The sequence below is a fragment of the Amblyomma maculatum genome, chromosome 4 (assembly GCF_055883805.1).
Source record: "Amblyomma maculatum isolate TAMU_Amacu chromosome 4, ASM5588380v1, whole genome shotgun sequence".
NCBI classification, from domain to species: domain Eukaryota; kingdom Metazoa; phylum Arthropoda; class Arachnida; order Ixodida; family Ixodidae; genus Amblyomma; species Amblyomma maculatum.
Genome location: NC_139347.1, coordinates 20,781,445 through 20,798,533, shown reverse-complemented (window position 1 = coordinate 20,798,533; position 17,089 = coordinate 20,781,445). Strand labels below are relative to the sequence as shown.

General features: G+C 46.4%; 1 protein-coding gene across 1 annotated transcript in view; it reads left to right on the top strand.

Moving 5' to 3' along the window:
• Nucleotides 1–13,116, top strand: part of LOC146190468 (paired box protein Pax-6-like) — a 78,764-nt gene extending 65,648 nt beyond the window's left edge. The window contains exons 7-10 of the mRNA XM_084600166.1: nt 5,447–5,569; nt 6,524–6,606; nt 9,708–10,215; nt 10,703–13,116. Of these exons, the coding sequence (XP_084456292.1) occupies nt 5,447–5,569; nt 6,524–6,606; nt 9,708–10,215; nt 10,703–10,797 (809 nt within the window). The 3' untranslated portion in view covers nt 10,798–13,116. The remainder of the gene's footprint in view (nt 1–5,446; nt 5,570–6,523; nt 6,607–9,707; nt 10,216–10,702) is intronic.
• The last annotated feature ends 3,973 nt before the right edge of the window (nt 13,117–17,089 follow it).

Sequence of the window (17,089 nt, the reverse complement as noted above, 5' to 3'; positions counted from 1 at the left end):
TACTGTATCCGCGACTCGGGCCCGGACCCACCTGTCGGGGTGTATTGAATTCCGCTCATGTGCTGACGCCCGTGGAGAACAAACTTGGCGCGGAAAAGTCGCCCATGTGTTGCTAAGTCAAGAAGAAAAAGTGCCAGGGGCGTTATTGGTCGTTAAAGAAATGCTTAAAACAGCACATGGCTGCAGAAAAGGCACGTATGATTTGCTATGTCACCGGCAGGAACCCGCGATCAGATTACAGTGGAGAACGGAAGTGGCACATCTTGGCACGGCTAACACTAGGTTGATCACGCTTGAAATAAATGCTTGTGACAGCGCAGAGGGCTGGAAGAGAGGACGGCATCTGCATGACTGTAGTGCGTCCACTTTCTCCCATGCTCTCCCTATTGCTCATGGCCAAATATCTTTCAGAATGCAAGCACTAGACGGTACCTTTATTTCGGGTGCAACCTTACTGGGGAGTCTGTCAACAAACTATGTCACCCACACACACAGAAAATAATCATATTTTAAGCTATGTACAGGGCGCTATTTCTAAGTGGAATCTATAATCGTTGCGAATAAATAATATAGATCGCAGTCCATCCAAAGCTCGCGTATGTGTATACAACGTGATGCGCCTATAGCTGAAGCATTTTTTTTTTCTCTTATACAACGGCTCATGCACTCAGCTTGTCGTTCGTGTTATTGTGGTTAATTTGTGCAGATGTAAAGACCATATATATACTTTATAACAGTTAACGGAGCTGTTTCGCCACTCGCTGAGAAACGAAAAAAAGCATCGGTTAACAAAACGAGCGATAATCGCTGCAGCTGATATATAGGCGGTGAATTTTGTGTGTCACATTACGCTATACAATATTTTTAGGGTCCTATGATAAGCAGACTGAAGACATAGTGGTCTGTATTCTTGCTTCCTGCATATTTATAGAAGTTCTCAGCAAATCGCACTTTTCAACGCGTATGTTATTTATGAGCGAAATTAGTCCGCGTGGCGTAAGTTTCTGCCATAAAAATCAATATACTTTCAGATATCCCGTCTGTAGGCTTCTGCTTTTCTGCTAGTAAAGGACAAACATTAAATGAAAGACATTACTTGCATTGTGCTTTCTTTTCACTCGGATGATTCCACCTTACCCATTAATATGTTCATAACACTCTAATTCTCCAAAGTTCTTTCACAGTGAAAATGATTTCTAATGAAGATGACCTGATCGCATCGAAAATATTCATTGGCTCACATGAAGGATATCTAAAATTCTTAGTGTGGAATTACGTTGGGGTTTGGGAGAACGCTTCGGTACGAGTTTTGCATTAACGAGCTCTTCCGCAGAACTCAGGCAATATGCGCCCGGAAGATCGCCTCTCTCTGCTCCTTTTGTTTGCTTTAATCGCTGCATTCATTTTTAACAGGGAAATTAACATGTCTGCAGTAACCGCCATACATAATCCCTCCGTGACAAGAAGTAGTTGGCTGTTAATGCTTTTCTGGTTACATATGTTGAAAGCTAATCATCCACCCAATTTTAAGCTAAAAAATTTCGATGCTTCATAAGTAGTTTGGTATAGTGAAGTATTGAATCTGATTGTTCAGGGAGTAATGCATACGTCACGTGGCATGGTTATTAACCGCAGATTTATTTATTTATTAGTATTTTTTTTTATGTTGTATCCTAGCGTTTATTTACGTTTTGCTGATGCCGGTGGCACCAGTTTTTCTTACCACTTGACAGCCTATCTTACCGAGAGAGCATGTCTGGCGCACACATTTACCGACTAGTCAGCAATATTCATCTGCATCTTCTTTATGTTCTTGAAGCGCTAAGAGATGGCACAGTAGTTGTTATTTTGGTTTCGGTATGTATGTATAAGTTCTGTTTTTCGACATATGGTTGACTCTGACCCCGTCTTCAGCATTCCTCTTATCGCTAACGCTTTGAACTTTCGTCATACATATCGGTTCCACGGACCGAAGACCGTACGAAAAAAGATATCCGTGGGAACCCCACATGTTAGTCGCAGAAAGCATTTGCCTAGTACACCAGCGGAGACTTCACGGGGGTGCAAGAACTGTACGAACGAAACCACCCGCGGAAAACAAACCACGTGAATGAGCGCAGTCAAAAAAGCTCCTATGAGAAAGGTGACAGACGCAAGCGGCGAGTGGAGGCAACGATGGCCAGATAAGCGGCTACTGAGTTTCGCCGCCATGGCCTTTGCTGTCAAAAGTTGTGCTCGTCAGGCTACGGCGTCCTTCTGCTGCTGTCAAATCCACTGGGTCGGAAGAAAGCGGCTTCGATTCGCCCTGCAGAAGGCTATAGCGAGGTGTGCCGGCCTGCACTTCGGCGATACGCGCCGCGGCAAAGAAATATTTGCGTGTATACGTAATGTCTGGCGCGGATCCCACTCCCTTGCGAATAATTAGAAAGACAGTTGTCCTTTCTTCTTATGATTGTATTAATTGCTAAATATTTGAGAATTATCTAGTCATTTAAGTACAATGAGCTAGGCCCATAAACGAAACACGTAATTCTGAAGTAAAATACGCCTCTTTTTATAATAGAAAATACAGCAAGCTTTGAGAAAAGCTGGTTCCCGTCGTAATTTTTATTCTGCAATTTCAACGTGTTCATGTTAACTGTAACTGACATAGGGCACGCGTTTGCCGCAGTTTGCGACGGACGTGTTTCTTCCTCGTTCGAGTCATTTACATGTTTCATGCACAGCAAACTTTTCAAAATAACTTCATCAGTGCACTATTGTTGATGTAATAGCTCCCAGCAGCGTCCCGTTACGATAAAAAAAAAAAAATCAAGTTACCGACGTTATAGGCACATGAAAAAATAATTCCACGCTTACCTTAATGGAACGTCTAATGACTGGCTGTCGACTTCACTGTTTCGAGGTGGGCTTATGTAGATGTGTACCACGTTTCTGTTACGGTGTATAGAAATCGTGATTTTGACTAATTTATGGCATATTTTGAGATGTGCTGCCGATATAAATCTCATGTCTTAGAAGAATCTATCCAGAAAGCAGGTAAACCCGTTGGTTTTCACGCTAAGCTTACAGCAAATTCGGGCGATATTCAGGAATTAAGTGTATAGCACTGCTTGAATGTCGATTACGAATCAGAACAAGAGTTCTTGTGTCCGAAAAAAAGAAAAACTCTGCTCACCGGTGATTGGGTGATCGTCAGTACAGCATGCATGATCTACCTGTATATTGGGCGCGTTTTTTCTTGGTTTGGTAACAGCCGATATCCCTCATTCGCATTGTTTCTTTACTTAATTTCCGCTTTTCTCGTTTCATGTTGAGTATGGTATACTATCGTATGCAAGGATAAGTGGCGGTTGTATGTTCTTGGTGCTTACATGTTGGGAGTGTTTACATTTCTTTTATTTAAATAAAGTTTTATCCTCTTCCCTCCTTCGTAACTAATCGACGCAACTTGCTGTTTGTCGCTGAGTTGCGAGAACAATAGGCATATAATGTAGCGTCCATGCCTACTCGCTAATAACAAGGTGCTGTACGTAAGCCATTAACAGACCAAGAATATAAAATGCCAGGATCCCAGATTGTACGGCGTATAGACGAGTGATGAATGCTGCAATAGACCTCCATATCTTTCTCTTGGTGCACGCACAACAAAAGCAGATGAACAAATAAACACGATGAAGAGAGAATAAAGCTGGGCGTTCGAAAGAACGGCCGCGTCTCTGCTTGTTCTCCGTCACAACACATAGAAGTATGAAGACACAAAATTAACTTATCAATGGCAACTGTCATCCCACAGTGTGCGACTTTCTGCGTGCAAGTGCCATTCGTACTTAACGCCGAATGGCGGATATATAGGTCGTGCGAATGGTAAACGATACACACATATACTTACTGGCGTCGAAGCTTGTAAATCGCGTGGTATACGAAGCACGCACATGAACCGCCAGTCTTTCGCCTTTTTGTTTAATCACTGTTGCATCGAATTCAAGCCCACAGCAACGCTTCCATTTCCCCTGCTTCGGCGCGGTGGCGTCGTACATGTAGATTGTAGCGCCAGCTATATACGCGTGTGCACACGGCGTCCTCCATAAAGACGTTGGGTACAGCGGCGCACTGGCTCAGTGGTGCGCATCCCTGGCTCCCTTATCGACGCAGGGAAAAAGGGGAATGGATGTCGCCAACTCGGCCGGCTCCTTTTCCCTGCCCCTTCGCCCTTTCTTCCCTACGATCGAGAGCGGTTGGCCTCCGCGGTTTTTGCTCTTGGCCGCGGTGGCGTGCAGCCGATAAGGGCAGCGGCGGCGACGCAGCTGTAGCAGAGGCCGTCGCGGTTGTTGGTCGGGCATGAGTTGGCCCGACCGGCAACCGCCGCGGCGAAGAGCGCCGCTGGAGGATCGGCCACCGAGATCGGAGCCGAAGGGACGCGTCGCTCCTGGCCGCGCTGGACCGGAACGAGCCGATAACGCGGTGCTTCCTTTTCCCCCGGCCTTCGCTCTTCCTTCCTTTCTTCCGCGCCCTTCCTTGTTTAGGAGGAGACGACCGATGTGTTGGCCTGTGCTGCCTGTTCTCTCCTATGGCTACAGGGTATCTCCTGCTGTTGTGACACTGCTGTGCATCAAGCGAGCGCTGTTGCTGTTATACTGCACAGGGCCTCGCTCTGGCGGCCGCAGTTGAGGAGAGAAGGCGGCGAAAACCACATATATATTGTCTGCATTGCGGGCTCGTTTGCGCCGCCAAAACGCACGCCAGACCAGATATATGTGCAACGGGTGATGGCATTAAATCAATTTTGAATTAACCGTGATCAGGGACTATATAGGTGGTTCACGTGAACAGTTGAGCTCTCATAACCGTATAGGTCGAGCACTGAGACGCGCGAGCCACATGTGTTTTCTTTGATAAACTGAGGATTCCCTGAAGTTTTCGGGACATATGTTAGTACTTTTTAAGGCGATAAACAGATGTCCATGGACGCGAGGAAAAGCTATATACTGGCTCAGAGGACACATGGTTACATGAAGACAGCCTGACGCCCATAAATGGTAAATTTCAGCACGATGCCAGTCAGGGTTTGGTTGGAGTTGCGGGTTTGGTGCTTTTTAGTTTGTTTTTAGGAGATCTGCATTCCGCTCTCAATGACCTGTCGCCCAGGTATGCTTTCACAAAATTCATTATAGTACAATTCCAGAGACGAACACTGTCAGAAAGAAGGACCATCTAGCCCGCCTTCAAGTTCTTTAAAAGCAGCGCCCATGTATATAGTGACCGCTGTTTTGCCATTATGTAACAATCAGGACGTAAACGTCAGTCTCCTCGCGTTATATTTTCTTGCTTTTGTCCTTGTGTTGTTCCCGCGCCGTTTCTTATTTTGTCGGTTCCATCTCTTTGTGACCGATAGAATAAATCGCTGGAGAGATGGATCAATCGCACGTTATCATCTTTTTCTCAGAGCTCGACCCGGAGTCCCAAGAGAGCGGCGATGACGAAGCAGCGGCCCGCCTTCGGCTCAAGAGGAAGTTGCAGCGAAACCGTACCTCCTTCTCCATGGAGCAGATCGAGGCGCTGGAGAAAGGTGCGCGCTTTCTGCGGCTGAGAACAGCTATATACGTTCGTAGGGCATTGTGTGCTGTTCGCTGTTCGCGCGCTGCACTTTGTACTGTGTTGTATAATGTGTCCTGTACAGCACGTACTGTATCGTGTGCTGTCTAGTTTATATAGGTCCCTCGTGTTACTGGCGTCATGAATATGAAGCCCAACTACCAATGTTAGAAAGCAGAACCAGGTATGAAAGACTAAAAACTCTTTACCTCATTATCAATAATTATCTAAAAATTAATAAATCAGACTACTTTGAGATCAAAACTAATCAGACATCAAGGCATCGTCATAGTAGGTTCATTCCATTGCCGGCTATAAAAAACAATTGCTTCAAGTTTAGTTATTTCCCGCGAACTTGTAAGGACTGGAACTCTCTTCCAGATTCTGCTGTTCGATCATCATCATTATCTGAATTTGTACGCCATTGAGAAAATTTCATCTATGGCACTACCACAGGGTGATGAGGTTCTATTGCTGTTGTGTAGGATGGCTGTTGTTCCGATTTCTGTGTAATTCATTTTTGTTTTGTTTGTGTGTGTGTGTGTGTGTGTATTCAGAGACAATTTTTGATTGACTATTGATTTTCATCGTGTTCTATATTGCTCATTTTTCGTTTTGTATTTTCCACTCCTGATACAGCCCCTTATGGTGGCTGACAGTATTAATAAATGAAATGAAATGAAATGAAATATACGAATCAAATCTCTTTCGAACTCAGACTGCTCCAGCAAGTATGGGCAGGGATTCACTAATGCGGACTGAAGGATGAACTGCAAGGGAGCTTCTATAGCGGAGCGTTTTGCAGAAATAAATCGACGTCGCCAGGAAGTTTTAAGGATGCCGGATATGAGAATCAGAAAACCACTGCGCGCTCATTATTCGCTCGCCGGTACAAGCTGTAATACGCCTGGCGCCCCATGCATTGCAGAGTTCGAGCGCACCCACTACCCGGACGTGTTCGCCCGGGAGAGGCTAGCCGCCAAGATCGACCTGCCCGAGGCACGTATTCAGGTGAGGACTGCAAGCGCCGACGCTCGCACTGCCCTCTGCCATTCTCTCTTTCTCTCTCTCTCTCTCTCACGGCTCCTTTGGGGGAAATCATTCACTGTGTTGAACGTGACATGCCTTGCTATCGCGCCGGCTTTCGCTGGAGCCTATATAGACGCGCAAACAGCTTGCATGAAACGTGCTATACATTCATTACCATTATACATACAGATGCCAGTCTTCATCTCACTGAACATTACTTTCTTTCTTTCTTTCTTTCTTTCTTTCTTTCTTTCTTTCTTTCTTTCTTTCTTTCTTTCTTTCTTTCTTTCTTTCTTTCTTTCTTTCTTTCTTTCTTTCTTTCTTTCCTTCTTTCTTTTTCTTTCTTTCTTTCTTTCTTTCTTTCTTTCTTTCTTTCTTTCTTTCTTTCTTTCTTTCTTTCTTTCTTTCTTTCTTCTCTGCAAGCCCATCGCACACTTCCGTTTTGACAAGGTACTTATTTCACAGAGAATTTCGTCATCTGAGGGACAGAACCATGCTGCACTGGTAAGAATTAAATGAGCCTTTTGTTTTTTCGTAGTTTTTTATGGTTATGAAACAAGGCGCGTCCAGATCTGTAAAGATATTAATATCAAAAAGACGTGCTTGCGTAATATGTGTGTACGGACGCCGTTAATTTTCAGCATCCCAATGCCGCTTCATGTGCTATAACCCGACTGCATCTCATGAATGGCAACTATGATTATCTCCAGTCTTTAATTGCTGAAGTTGCATGGAGAATTTCAGCGCTCGTGACACAGATGATAGGGATAAAACGAAAGAGTGGCGCATTTAGTCTATTGTACTGTTTATCAGCTTTTCAGGAAATCGACGCTTAATTCACCCTATTAACGTGGCTTCAATGCTGTATATTGCATTGCATCACTGTTGCATCAAATCATACTGCTTTCAGCGTTTAATCTATAATTTTGTCTTGCTTCTATCTATGGCGCTCAACTCCATACTCAAGGAGACTTAAACATTTGACTGGAAAATGTGCTGAAAGCCCAACACAATCCTCTCCTTCTTTGTTCAAATCTGAGGGAACACAATGCATACCATATGCGCACTCTTTTCCCATACATCCAAAACGCAGTTCGGACGACTAGTTTGCATGGCTTCTAATGACAGCAGTTATGACCATTGGTGCATGCTCTTCGCTTTTATTTGTCTATTATTCTTTAAACGAACGAACCAATCATGCATAGGAAAGGAGAAAAACGCAAGAGCGCGTGCTGCGCATAGATGGCGCGCGAATCGCATTGCGCGCGCAGCCCCGCATGGCGCCGCCATTGAGTGGGTGCAACGAGGCGGCGCTACTGTGCTCGCTCTCGCGGAAGGCCATCGACGAACAGCGAGCACGTGCACCAAACAAAGGATCCCAAGCTGGGGCGCATATGCACGCTGTAGCGACGGAAACCCATTTTCGGGAAAGAGGGGGGCGCAAGGAACGGCAAGAGCGAGACGTCGATGGCAAGTTCGACAGACGTGCTATACGGCGCAGATGGATGCCACAGGAAGGGGAGGGGTTCACTTATTGAATATGCGCGGAGATTTATTCGACGGCGCATCCTACCGAGTGGTTTGTTTGGAAGATTTCTTTCCCTGGATTTCTATTATTTCCTTTCTTTTATCTCTCTCCGCTGCCTCACTCCCGATGAGGCGTTTTGTGCCCGTTCAGTGTGATTGCTTTTATTATCGTGATTTAAGGCCTCGCTTGGGAGTGGAAGTGTGCAGATGTTTGGATGGGCCTGGAGGGGTTGATGGTGGCCGGACACTCAGCTGCTGATACTCATGTTGTTTTAACTTTTAGGTTGCTTTTTCTTTTGTTGTTGTTTCCCTTCGATTCGCATCTCGCTGTATGCGTTGATATCAGTACGACTGATAACATCATATTAAATACCTCTTCTTTTTGGTCGCTGGTTATTCGGGAACTGTCAATCTTATATATCGCAGCTAGATTTATCCGGATTTCGAGTCAAATGGGGAAGAGGAACATATACGTTAAGTGCACTTAACCGAAGCTCCTTTCAAGATCTTATTCTGGCCGTCTTTTCGCCAGCAGGCATTTTTTGCCACCAACGCATTTCAACCGCAGGTTGATGTAGCAGCCCAAAACAGCGCTCCGCTGTTGCCAGTACAGAGAGAAATAAGTTTTATGTACGATTGTACGAGCAGATAAACCGTTTGGTAAACGACAGTGAAGTGAAAGCGAAATGACATGACTGTAAGTGACCTATATTTTACTCCAGTTCTGCCGTCTTATGAGCCCTGCCAAAAAATTTCGGAAAAAAAAAATAGTTATTTGTGGTTTAGCTCTGGTTAACCCTAGTTGAATTGAAGCCAAGGCGGAAGCTTCTTTTGCCTGCTACATTATTCCCCTATCATGTCCTATCAGTGTAAGGTGCTACATTATTGGGGACACTTAAGCTCATCCTTTAAGGGTATGACGCGAGAGCGTAAGCTGCCAGTCCATATATAAAGTCACTCTTCAACCAAGCCGTATGGACGTGCCTTCATGTCGTAGGGGTAACAAGAATGCAAATGGTTCTGGCAGGCTGATTCTGGTGATCACCCTCCCATATGAAAGGAGCGACCTGAGTTGGCAGCTCCTGCCCGTGGCATAGAGGTAAAGTGAATTCAAATGTCATAGCAGGCTGATTTTTTTATGAGGAGACCGCAGCTACGCAGTGAATAGGCCTCTTCACGCCTCTTCACGGCGTAGCTGCGGCCACCCGAGGTCTCGCTTTGGCTGCCGTATTGTCTCAATAAGAAAAATTAGAAGTGACCTAAGTGAGGCACTAGCCAGCGGTCCGGTGTAGACCTATGCGCTTGCCAGGGTGCAGCATACCCCCTTACTCTGTAGCCCTGCCACTGCAGCAACAAGCCCAGCTCCTGAGAGAAAGAATTGCGCCTGAAGGAGTGCCGAGTTCGTTGTCCGGATGGTGCATGTCGTATATAACAACGAGCTGTAGACGGCAGAACCGGACGACGAGGAAAGAATCCAAACGGAGTGGCCCCGCACTGAGCTTCTTGCAAACCCACATGACGGCTCGAGCGCTCTTTTCTTTTTCCACCTCGGTCAGGTCTGGTTCTCCAACCGCCGGGCCAAGTGGCGGCGAGAGGAGAAGCTACGTAGCCAGCGACGCGACGGCGCCGGCAGCGGCGGTGGCGCGGCGGGTCTCGGCGGCACCGGGTGCAGCCCGCCGCGACCCAGTCCCGGTTACGCGAGCCCGCTCTACCCGTCCCTGCACGCACCCTCCGGATGCGGAGGAGGCTCCGGAGGCGTCGTGCCAGACATGTACGGCGGCGGGTCTCCGGCCACGGGATACGCCGCGGCGGCGGCGGCCGCTGCAGCCGCGGCATCCTGCCTCCAGCAGCAGCAGCAACAGCACCAACAGCATCAACAACAGCAACACCACGGCGCGGCTGCACCGCCGGCGCCTGCGTCGCCGTACGCCCCGTGCGTTCTGGGCCCGTCGGGAGGTGCAGCGGCAGCGGCTGTGTCACGGTCTCCGTACGACTCCATCACAGGCCCCTACCCGTCCAGGCCATCGCACCTCAACGCCCAGCTGGCTGGAGCCGGATCGACGGGTGAGTGCAACTGGTCTCTTGTTAGCGTCCCTGATGCCTGTGCGATCTGAAAGGCGCTTTTACGTCGTACTCTAATGGCTGCCCTTTCAATATGCGTGCTGATTCGTTTCCCAAGAGGACGCTTCTCTGTTAGTCTAAAGCAGTGTAAAGATAGTGTGGATCTACATATTATCCGTTATAACGTGCATATTGTAAAACGTGTCTCAGACACCTTCTTTCCCCTCTCTCTGCACGTGCGAAATTTCTTATTACTCCGCGTTCCTTTCCGCCGACCGCAGCCCATGTGCATGATATTACATAGCAATTGCGGCGACCAGTAACATTCTTTTGATGCTTTTTTGCTTATTTTTAATAAGCCATTACCACCACCAAGAAAAAATTATTTCCAGCCACATTTGTACGAATTGCCGCAAAAAAATAATAGTAATGAAAGGAAAACGACTGCCAGCGGTGGCTTGAGGCTCACTCGATGGCGCATTATATGCAGGACTCATCTCACCGGGCGTGTCAGTGCCCGTGCAAGTGCCCGGTCACAACAGTGGCGACCACCTGGCGTCCAGCTACTGGCCCCGGATACAGTAGGCACCGCCTGACTCTGCGGCCGAGGCGAACGGACGAATGTCCCAACGACTGGGCTACTTCTGATGACCACGAAGGCGTCATCCCGGAATAGCATCATCACAGAGTGACTACGGCAGCACGCGAGCTTGGAAAGTGCGCCACGGTTAGGCACTGCGGCACACGGCATAACGAGTACGCGGCGGACAAGTCAGTGCGAAGTGAACACAGAGCATGCCGATCAGCGAGGATGTGACTTGCGACGGACACCATAGTAAAATGAAGCGCAATGATGCGAAATATAGTTTTTATTTTATTTTTGGTACGTGAGTTTAAGCGTTGACCATGCATGGGGCGTCGTTATTCGCAATACATCACGGGCTGCACGCATTTCTTGATATACTAGTCTTTTCTTCTTCTTTTTTACTTTGCAGACACGTTGACCCGGGTACTGAACTACGAATGAGTACATTTAAACAGGAGGGTAGAAGAAGGGGACAGGAGAGGAAATATAACTCAGGTTAGCAATGCCGAACAGCACTTCGTATATCCACAAATGCGAACACGATTTATGCTCGCACGGTTTGCAGAACACTTCTGCAAACAATAGTTAGCAAACTGTAAGGCATCCCATTATATTGAAAACGTTAGCGTACTTACATATGGCATGATTGGTGAACTGGCCTGATTTCACTAATTAAGAAAAAAAAAACAGTTTGTAAACACAGCTCCTCATCGGCTCGTCAACCGTCCGAACGCATACCCCGTGGCACTCGATCTCGCCTGTGTGGCCGCAGTGCTTAATCCGTGAATCAGCTCAAGTCGTGAGGCTCATCGTGCGTGTGCCATCGTCGTGGATGTGGAACCGTCGCCTCGAACGGGGAGATGCTGCCGCCGCAGAGTCTGGGCGGCTCTCACTGGCATCCGTCGACAACGCTTTCCACCCAGAAGGCAAAGACACCCCGGACGATCAACTCGGGTGCGCAACGTCTGACTCCCGTGCTCGTGAAACTTGTCGCACCGATGAAGACAGAGTGAAAAGTGGGCGTGTGTGCTTCGCGTTTTTTTTTTTTTTTTTTCATTGTGTGATCCGTCTCATGAACGTCGTCCCCACAGAACTGAAATTCTTCACCGGCTCGCCGCCCACAGCGTATAGTGAAAGTGACGTCGCAGCTGAGGAAGGGACGTGCTCACCGGACTTCGAATGGGGGAGGAAAAAGTAAGCTTTATGCCTTAAAGGTGCAGCGGATTTCTAAATCATTTAAGGAAAACGGGATTAAGGTCATTAATTGTGCGATATGCGTATAGAAAAGGGTAGCTGCTATGGAACAACCAAGCTCTAAATGGTTAAGCGACGCTGTTTAAAGGGTGGTTTCGGAAGGAAATTGAGTTCGAATAGAATATGTGATCACGTGATTTAAACACTTGGGTCAGGTCTCCGGCCTCCGTACTATTTCAGTCTTTCGTTGTGTAGAAAACCTGAGAGTCCGACATCTCGACTTCTTCCGTAAACAGTATTTTAAACATGCTGCAATCGATCATAACTGATGGAATGGTTCGATGAATGAATAAGACAAAACTGAATGAGTAAGAAATGTGGCAAAATTGACACCTGTGTAATAGGGCGACCTGAATAGACCACTTGGCTTCGTGTATTGTCACATTACCTGATGTGTATCCTGAGCATGTAGCCCTTCACTTTCCCGCGTACAACAGGTGCTCTTGGCTTCGCATTTTTCTTGATTAGAAATGCTTCTGCAGAGCATTAGATGTTCTTGTCGACAAAAATAAGTTATCTAGACTCCGTAAACAGTATTGGGCCTGTTTTCTTTGTTTGTTTGTTTTTTGTTGTTTTTACTCCAAGATATATGTTAAGCACGTCCTAACTGATTAGGAGATAGCTCAAAGTTGCATCCTTTCTTCGACAGATGACATTACGTTCTTTCTTCGTGCGACTGCTTCAATTATACGGTGCGCATAAACGAATAATAGAGAATGCAAATTTTTCGGCATATTCTGACCACCATGCTGCCCAGTTTTGCAATCGAAAACACCTCGGGCGACGTGTCGGTGATGAGTGGCGGGCCGGTTGCATGCACCTCCTCAAGTCTCTCGCTCAGCTGACCCAGGGATTCCCGGGGACTCCTTAAGTGACACTCAACTGTGCTGTGTGTGCATGTGTGCGCGTGCGGGAGCGCTCTCCTCTCCGCTGTGAGCGGCTGGAAGAGAACTTCGGGGCGCTGGCACGCGCACTTCGCGCCCCCTCACAGCAACGTGACGCACTGTCGCCGCGCGCGCCATAGTGCCTCGCAGTTTAATAAATAAATGCATTTCATCGTCACACCTGCAAGCTGTTCACTGTGTTTCTCATTGCCTCCTCAAAGTGGGAAGGATTGCGAAATATTGTTTTATGCTCGCGCTGGTGAGGGTGCGGTGTCGAGAGAGAGAGAGAGAGAAAGCTTCCGCTGCTGAAATGAAGTAATTCGACGGTCCTTGGATAGATTCTTATTACATCATCGCCTGCAGCTTGACGCGGCCAATTACAATAGTCCCTGAATGCAAAGAGTGACTCCAGCTTTCGATCTGCATTCAACATGTACACAAATTTACATATTTTGCGATCCCTAATTTTGTCAAATCAATGCCGACATGCTAATGTTACCAGGAATTCCACTAATATGTCCGTCACCATTGGAATTCTGAGCGTCGTAGCCGCTGTCAAGCCCCGGTTATCTTAACTTGAGTTGTTTCAAATAGCACGTTGAAGTGATAAACATCCCATTATAAAGATCACTTTTCAATTCCGGGACTGTTCGCACAGCTTAGTGGTCGTGCGAAATGGTGCGGTTATATTGTATGTTTTCGAGGAAAGTTTTGAGGTGAAAAGGGTGAAACATCAGTCGGATTTATTGCTGATGAACTAAGACGACATATAAGATATTACCATTACTGTTAAAGGAATGCCATTCTTTGAAGCACTTTGCGATAAGAAGCTTTGCGATTCTTACACGAAATGGCTTCGTGTGCACTCCAAGACTTGGAGCAGATCCTTTTCTATAAAAATGCAAGGCCCTCGCCCATCTAATGACGCAATACGCATTGTTACTTGATTTCGTCGTGAGACATGGATAGAGGTTGTCATTCTTATGCACTGAAAACAGCTCTCTGTCATGCAGCTGTCCACGTCACTAAAATGCAAAATTATTCAATACGGGTACCATTTCATTAAACCGGTTAGCGTTTACCGCCGTACATGATGCAGATGGAATAACTCAGAAATTTATGAAAAAGAAATTAATTCGCACTTATACCGTAGATTTCGGCAACCCGATGATACCCCATGATGAGGTTGTTGATTATCTGTTTTATTCTCTAATCTGACTCCTTTATCCAATACTTGTCAATGACAAGCATTGTGCACACAAAACAGCGACTCCCTGGTGTTTATTATTTCCATAAGTTTTATTGTTTACACAGCCCCATGTAAACTCTCCCTGTAGCCCTCCGTGTACCATCTAACCCTCGATCGGCACCTTTAGGTCGTTTCGCTCTCTTCAATTATCGCTGTTAATTCACTCACGCTCATAGCAACAGTGCACTGTGCATGCTTCAGGACCAGGTAATGAATTTATTTTGGTTGCTAATGTGCGACCTAGGTTGTCGGTTGAATTGAACTGAATTATTCTTCCATGTGCATGTCTCGGTGCGACCGGACATGTGCTTGTGCGCGGGAACCATAAAATTTCCTTCAGAGTTTTCACGTCATATGCATTTGGAGAAAACCGCTCAGTGCAGTTATCGCATATCTGTATAGGCTAATATAAAAATCAACTACAGCGCCTACATTTTTTCCCGGCGAAAGAAAGCAAGCTAAAATTTTGCATGCTTACAGTGTGTTACAGCATGCTGAGTACAGTTTGATCAATGCTTAATCTGGTTAGCGATAACACAAAGAGAATTCCGAGTTGTTTAAAGGCACGTCTTTGTGACTTCACTTTCGATTAGGTGTCGCGACTTCCGACTGTCGGGTACCGCTTCCTGTTTGTGTGACGTCAATTATGGTCTGGTGACATACACGACTATGAGTCAGGTGTCACATGAGTCATGCACACCACTATTCTGCCATGGCGGATATACATCGCCACCATTGAATCATCCGCAAATTACGTATTCATTGTGAGCCATGACATGGCATGCTTGTTAAGACAATGCATCACGTGTTATTCTTAATCATCTGCCTCACCATAGAAAATACACAGGTTGCTATTTACGGCACACAGCACCCTCAGTAAAGACCGAGTGACAGAGACACAATGGTAGGAATACGCTTCTTCCTACTTCGTGCAGTGTCGTATAAAAATTTCCAAGTATAAAGATAAGCAGATATATAACGTTAGGGGCTATTACAGCATACATTTGTAGACGAAAAACAGTCGTCGAAACTTTGTTTTTCGCTTATAAGGTTGATTATTGGAAATTTGTAATTTCACCAGAACAAAAATTCATAACAATGCTTAGGAAGAAATATGGGGACGCTTAAGCTCTGCCTTTAAGGGTATGACGGAATAGCGTAGGAGACCACTTGACATTTTTTAAGCTCTGTTTTAAGCAAGCCGTATGAACGTGCCCGCGTGGCACATAGGAGTAGCGTGCTTGATTCGGCACCCCAGAGCACCTGGAAGGTTGATTCATATTTCACCTTCCCACCTTAAATGAGCAAGACGAGTTGTCAGCTCTCCCCCAACTTTTTGACATCATGTATGGTCTCAATAAGTTGCACAAACCATCCAAAAATCAGTGCTCGGCCATGTCAGCTAACTGCCATGGGGTATTTCTTTCCTTTTTGATGCGAAGGGATTAACACATCGAGAGGTTCGGAGGTAGAGAAATCGTGTAACGCTTTTATGTGCGCTCGTAGTGCGTCCGCTTTAAAATAAAAAGAAACCGTCGCGGGATATCGCATTCGAAACCAGAAATTTCTTGTTGGTACCGAGTACGGAACGTCGTAGAACCCAACAGCCGACGCCTCGCGTGCAGACTGCAACACTGTTGCGCTGTGAATTACACATCGTAGTCACGTTGAGGGCTATTTTGCGATAGGGATTTCAATCGACGACGGTGTACCTCGAGTTAAAAAAAATCCAGCAGCACTGTGGAATGTATACACTGCAGAAATGCGAAAGCCTGAGAGTTGCTGCTGCACAGGGTGCATCATGTTTGCTGTCATTATCGTTATCAACTGTATACACCATCATCATCATTGCTAATGTCACCATTGTCATTGCAACTAATTGCGGCGTCATTGTCATCGCTACTATCATCCTCATGGTGGACAAGGAGAATTAAAGTGTGCGTTTTGCTATGGAGAAAGACGATGACTGCGTCCTAATTGATCCCGGTTTATATGTTCACCGCCGAAATGGATATATCGGCACTCGGCCGAGGTATTGTTGCTGCGTCTGTCGCCAGTAATTCTTACCGTATACCGTCCTTCCTCGTCTAACTGCTGGTAAGCTGGTTTTCAACTCGTTGTTGTTGTTTTTATTTTTATTATTATTTTTTTTTTTTTTTTTGCATGCCGACCTCGCCGGCCGTCCCTACCGTGCCCAGGACTTTCGAAGCCCCTTACGTGGCGTCATAGAGCTCACTGATATTAATTCCATCAGACAGTTCCAGATGTCTCTTTGTGGATGGTCACATGCAAGACAGCGCTGGCCGAAGCTAAGGTCGTGAGCTCCGGAGAGTTTCAGGTAAAAGACCACCGGTGTCAATTGTTAATGACACTGAACCAAATATTGTGAAACTCAAGCTTCTTTGGCTCCCCGAACATATGGAAGGCCTTTACATCCGTGACGTCTTCCGTGCTAGTGGTAAAGTTATTTCCATCACAGTGGAGCATTTGAGAGTATTGGAAATGGAGGGGATGCGGACTTTGAATCGTAACATTACCCTGACTCTTACTGTTGGCGTCACTGTGAACGACGTGCCCCATCTTTTGACAGTTTGTGGTTTGCAGTGTCTGGGTTTAGTGCCGGGTAGGCCTCCCTTGTGTCTTCGCTTCCGTAAGGTTGGTCATATACGACGACACTGCCGTACCCCTCGTTGCGATGAATGTCGGCGATTCGGCCATACTATACAGAGGCGTGCATAGTGTCGTACGCAGATAAACTCCGCAGTAGTAGCCATGTTGTGAATGACACTCTGAAAGAGCATTTAATGGATGCAACAGAAGTTTTGGATGCTGTGGTATGGCTGTAGTTAAGTCTACTGAATCAGCGACTAGCGGCCCAAAGCCTCGTGAGGAAATTACTTCTGT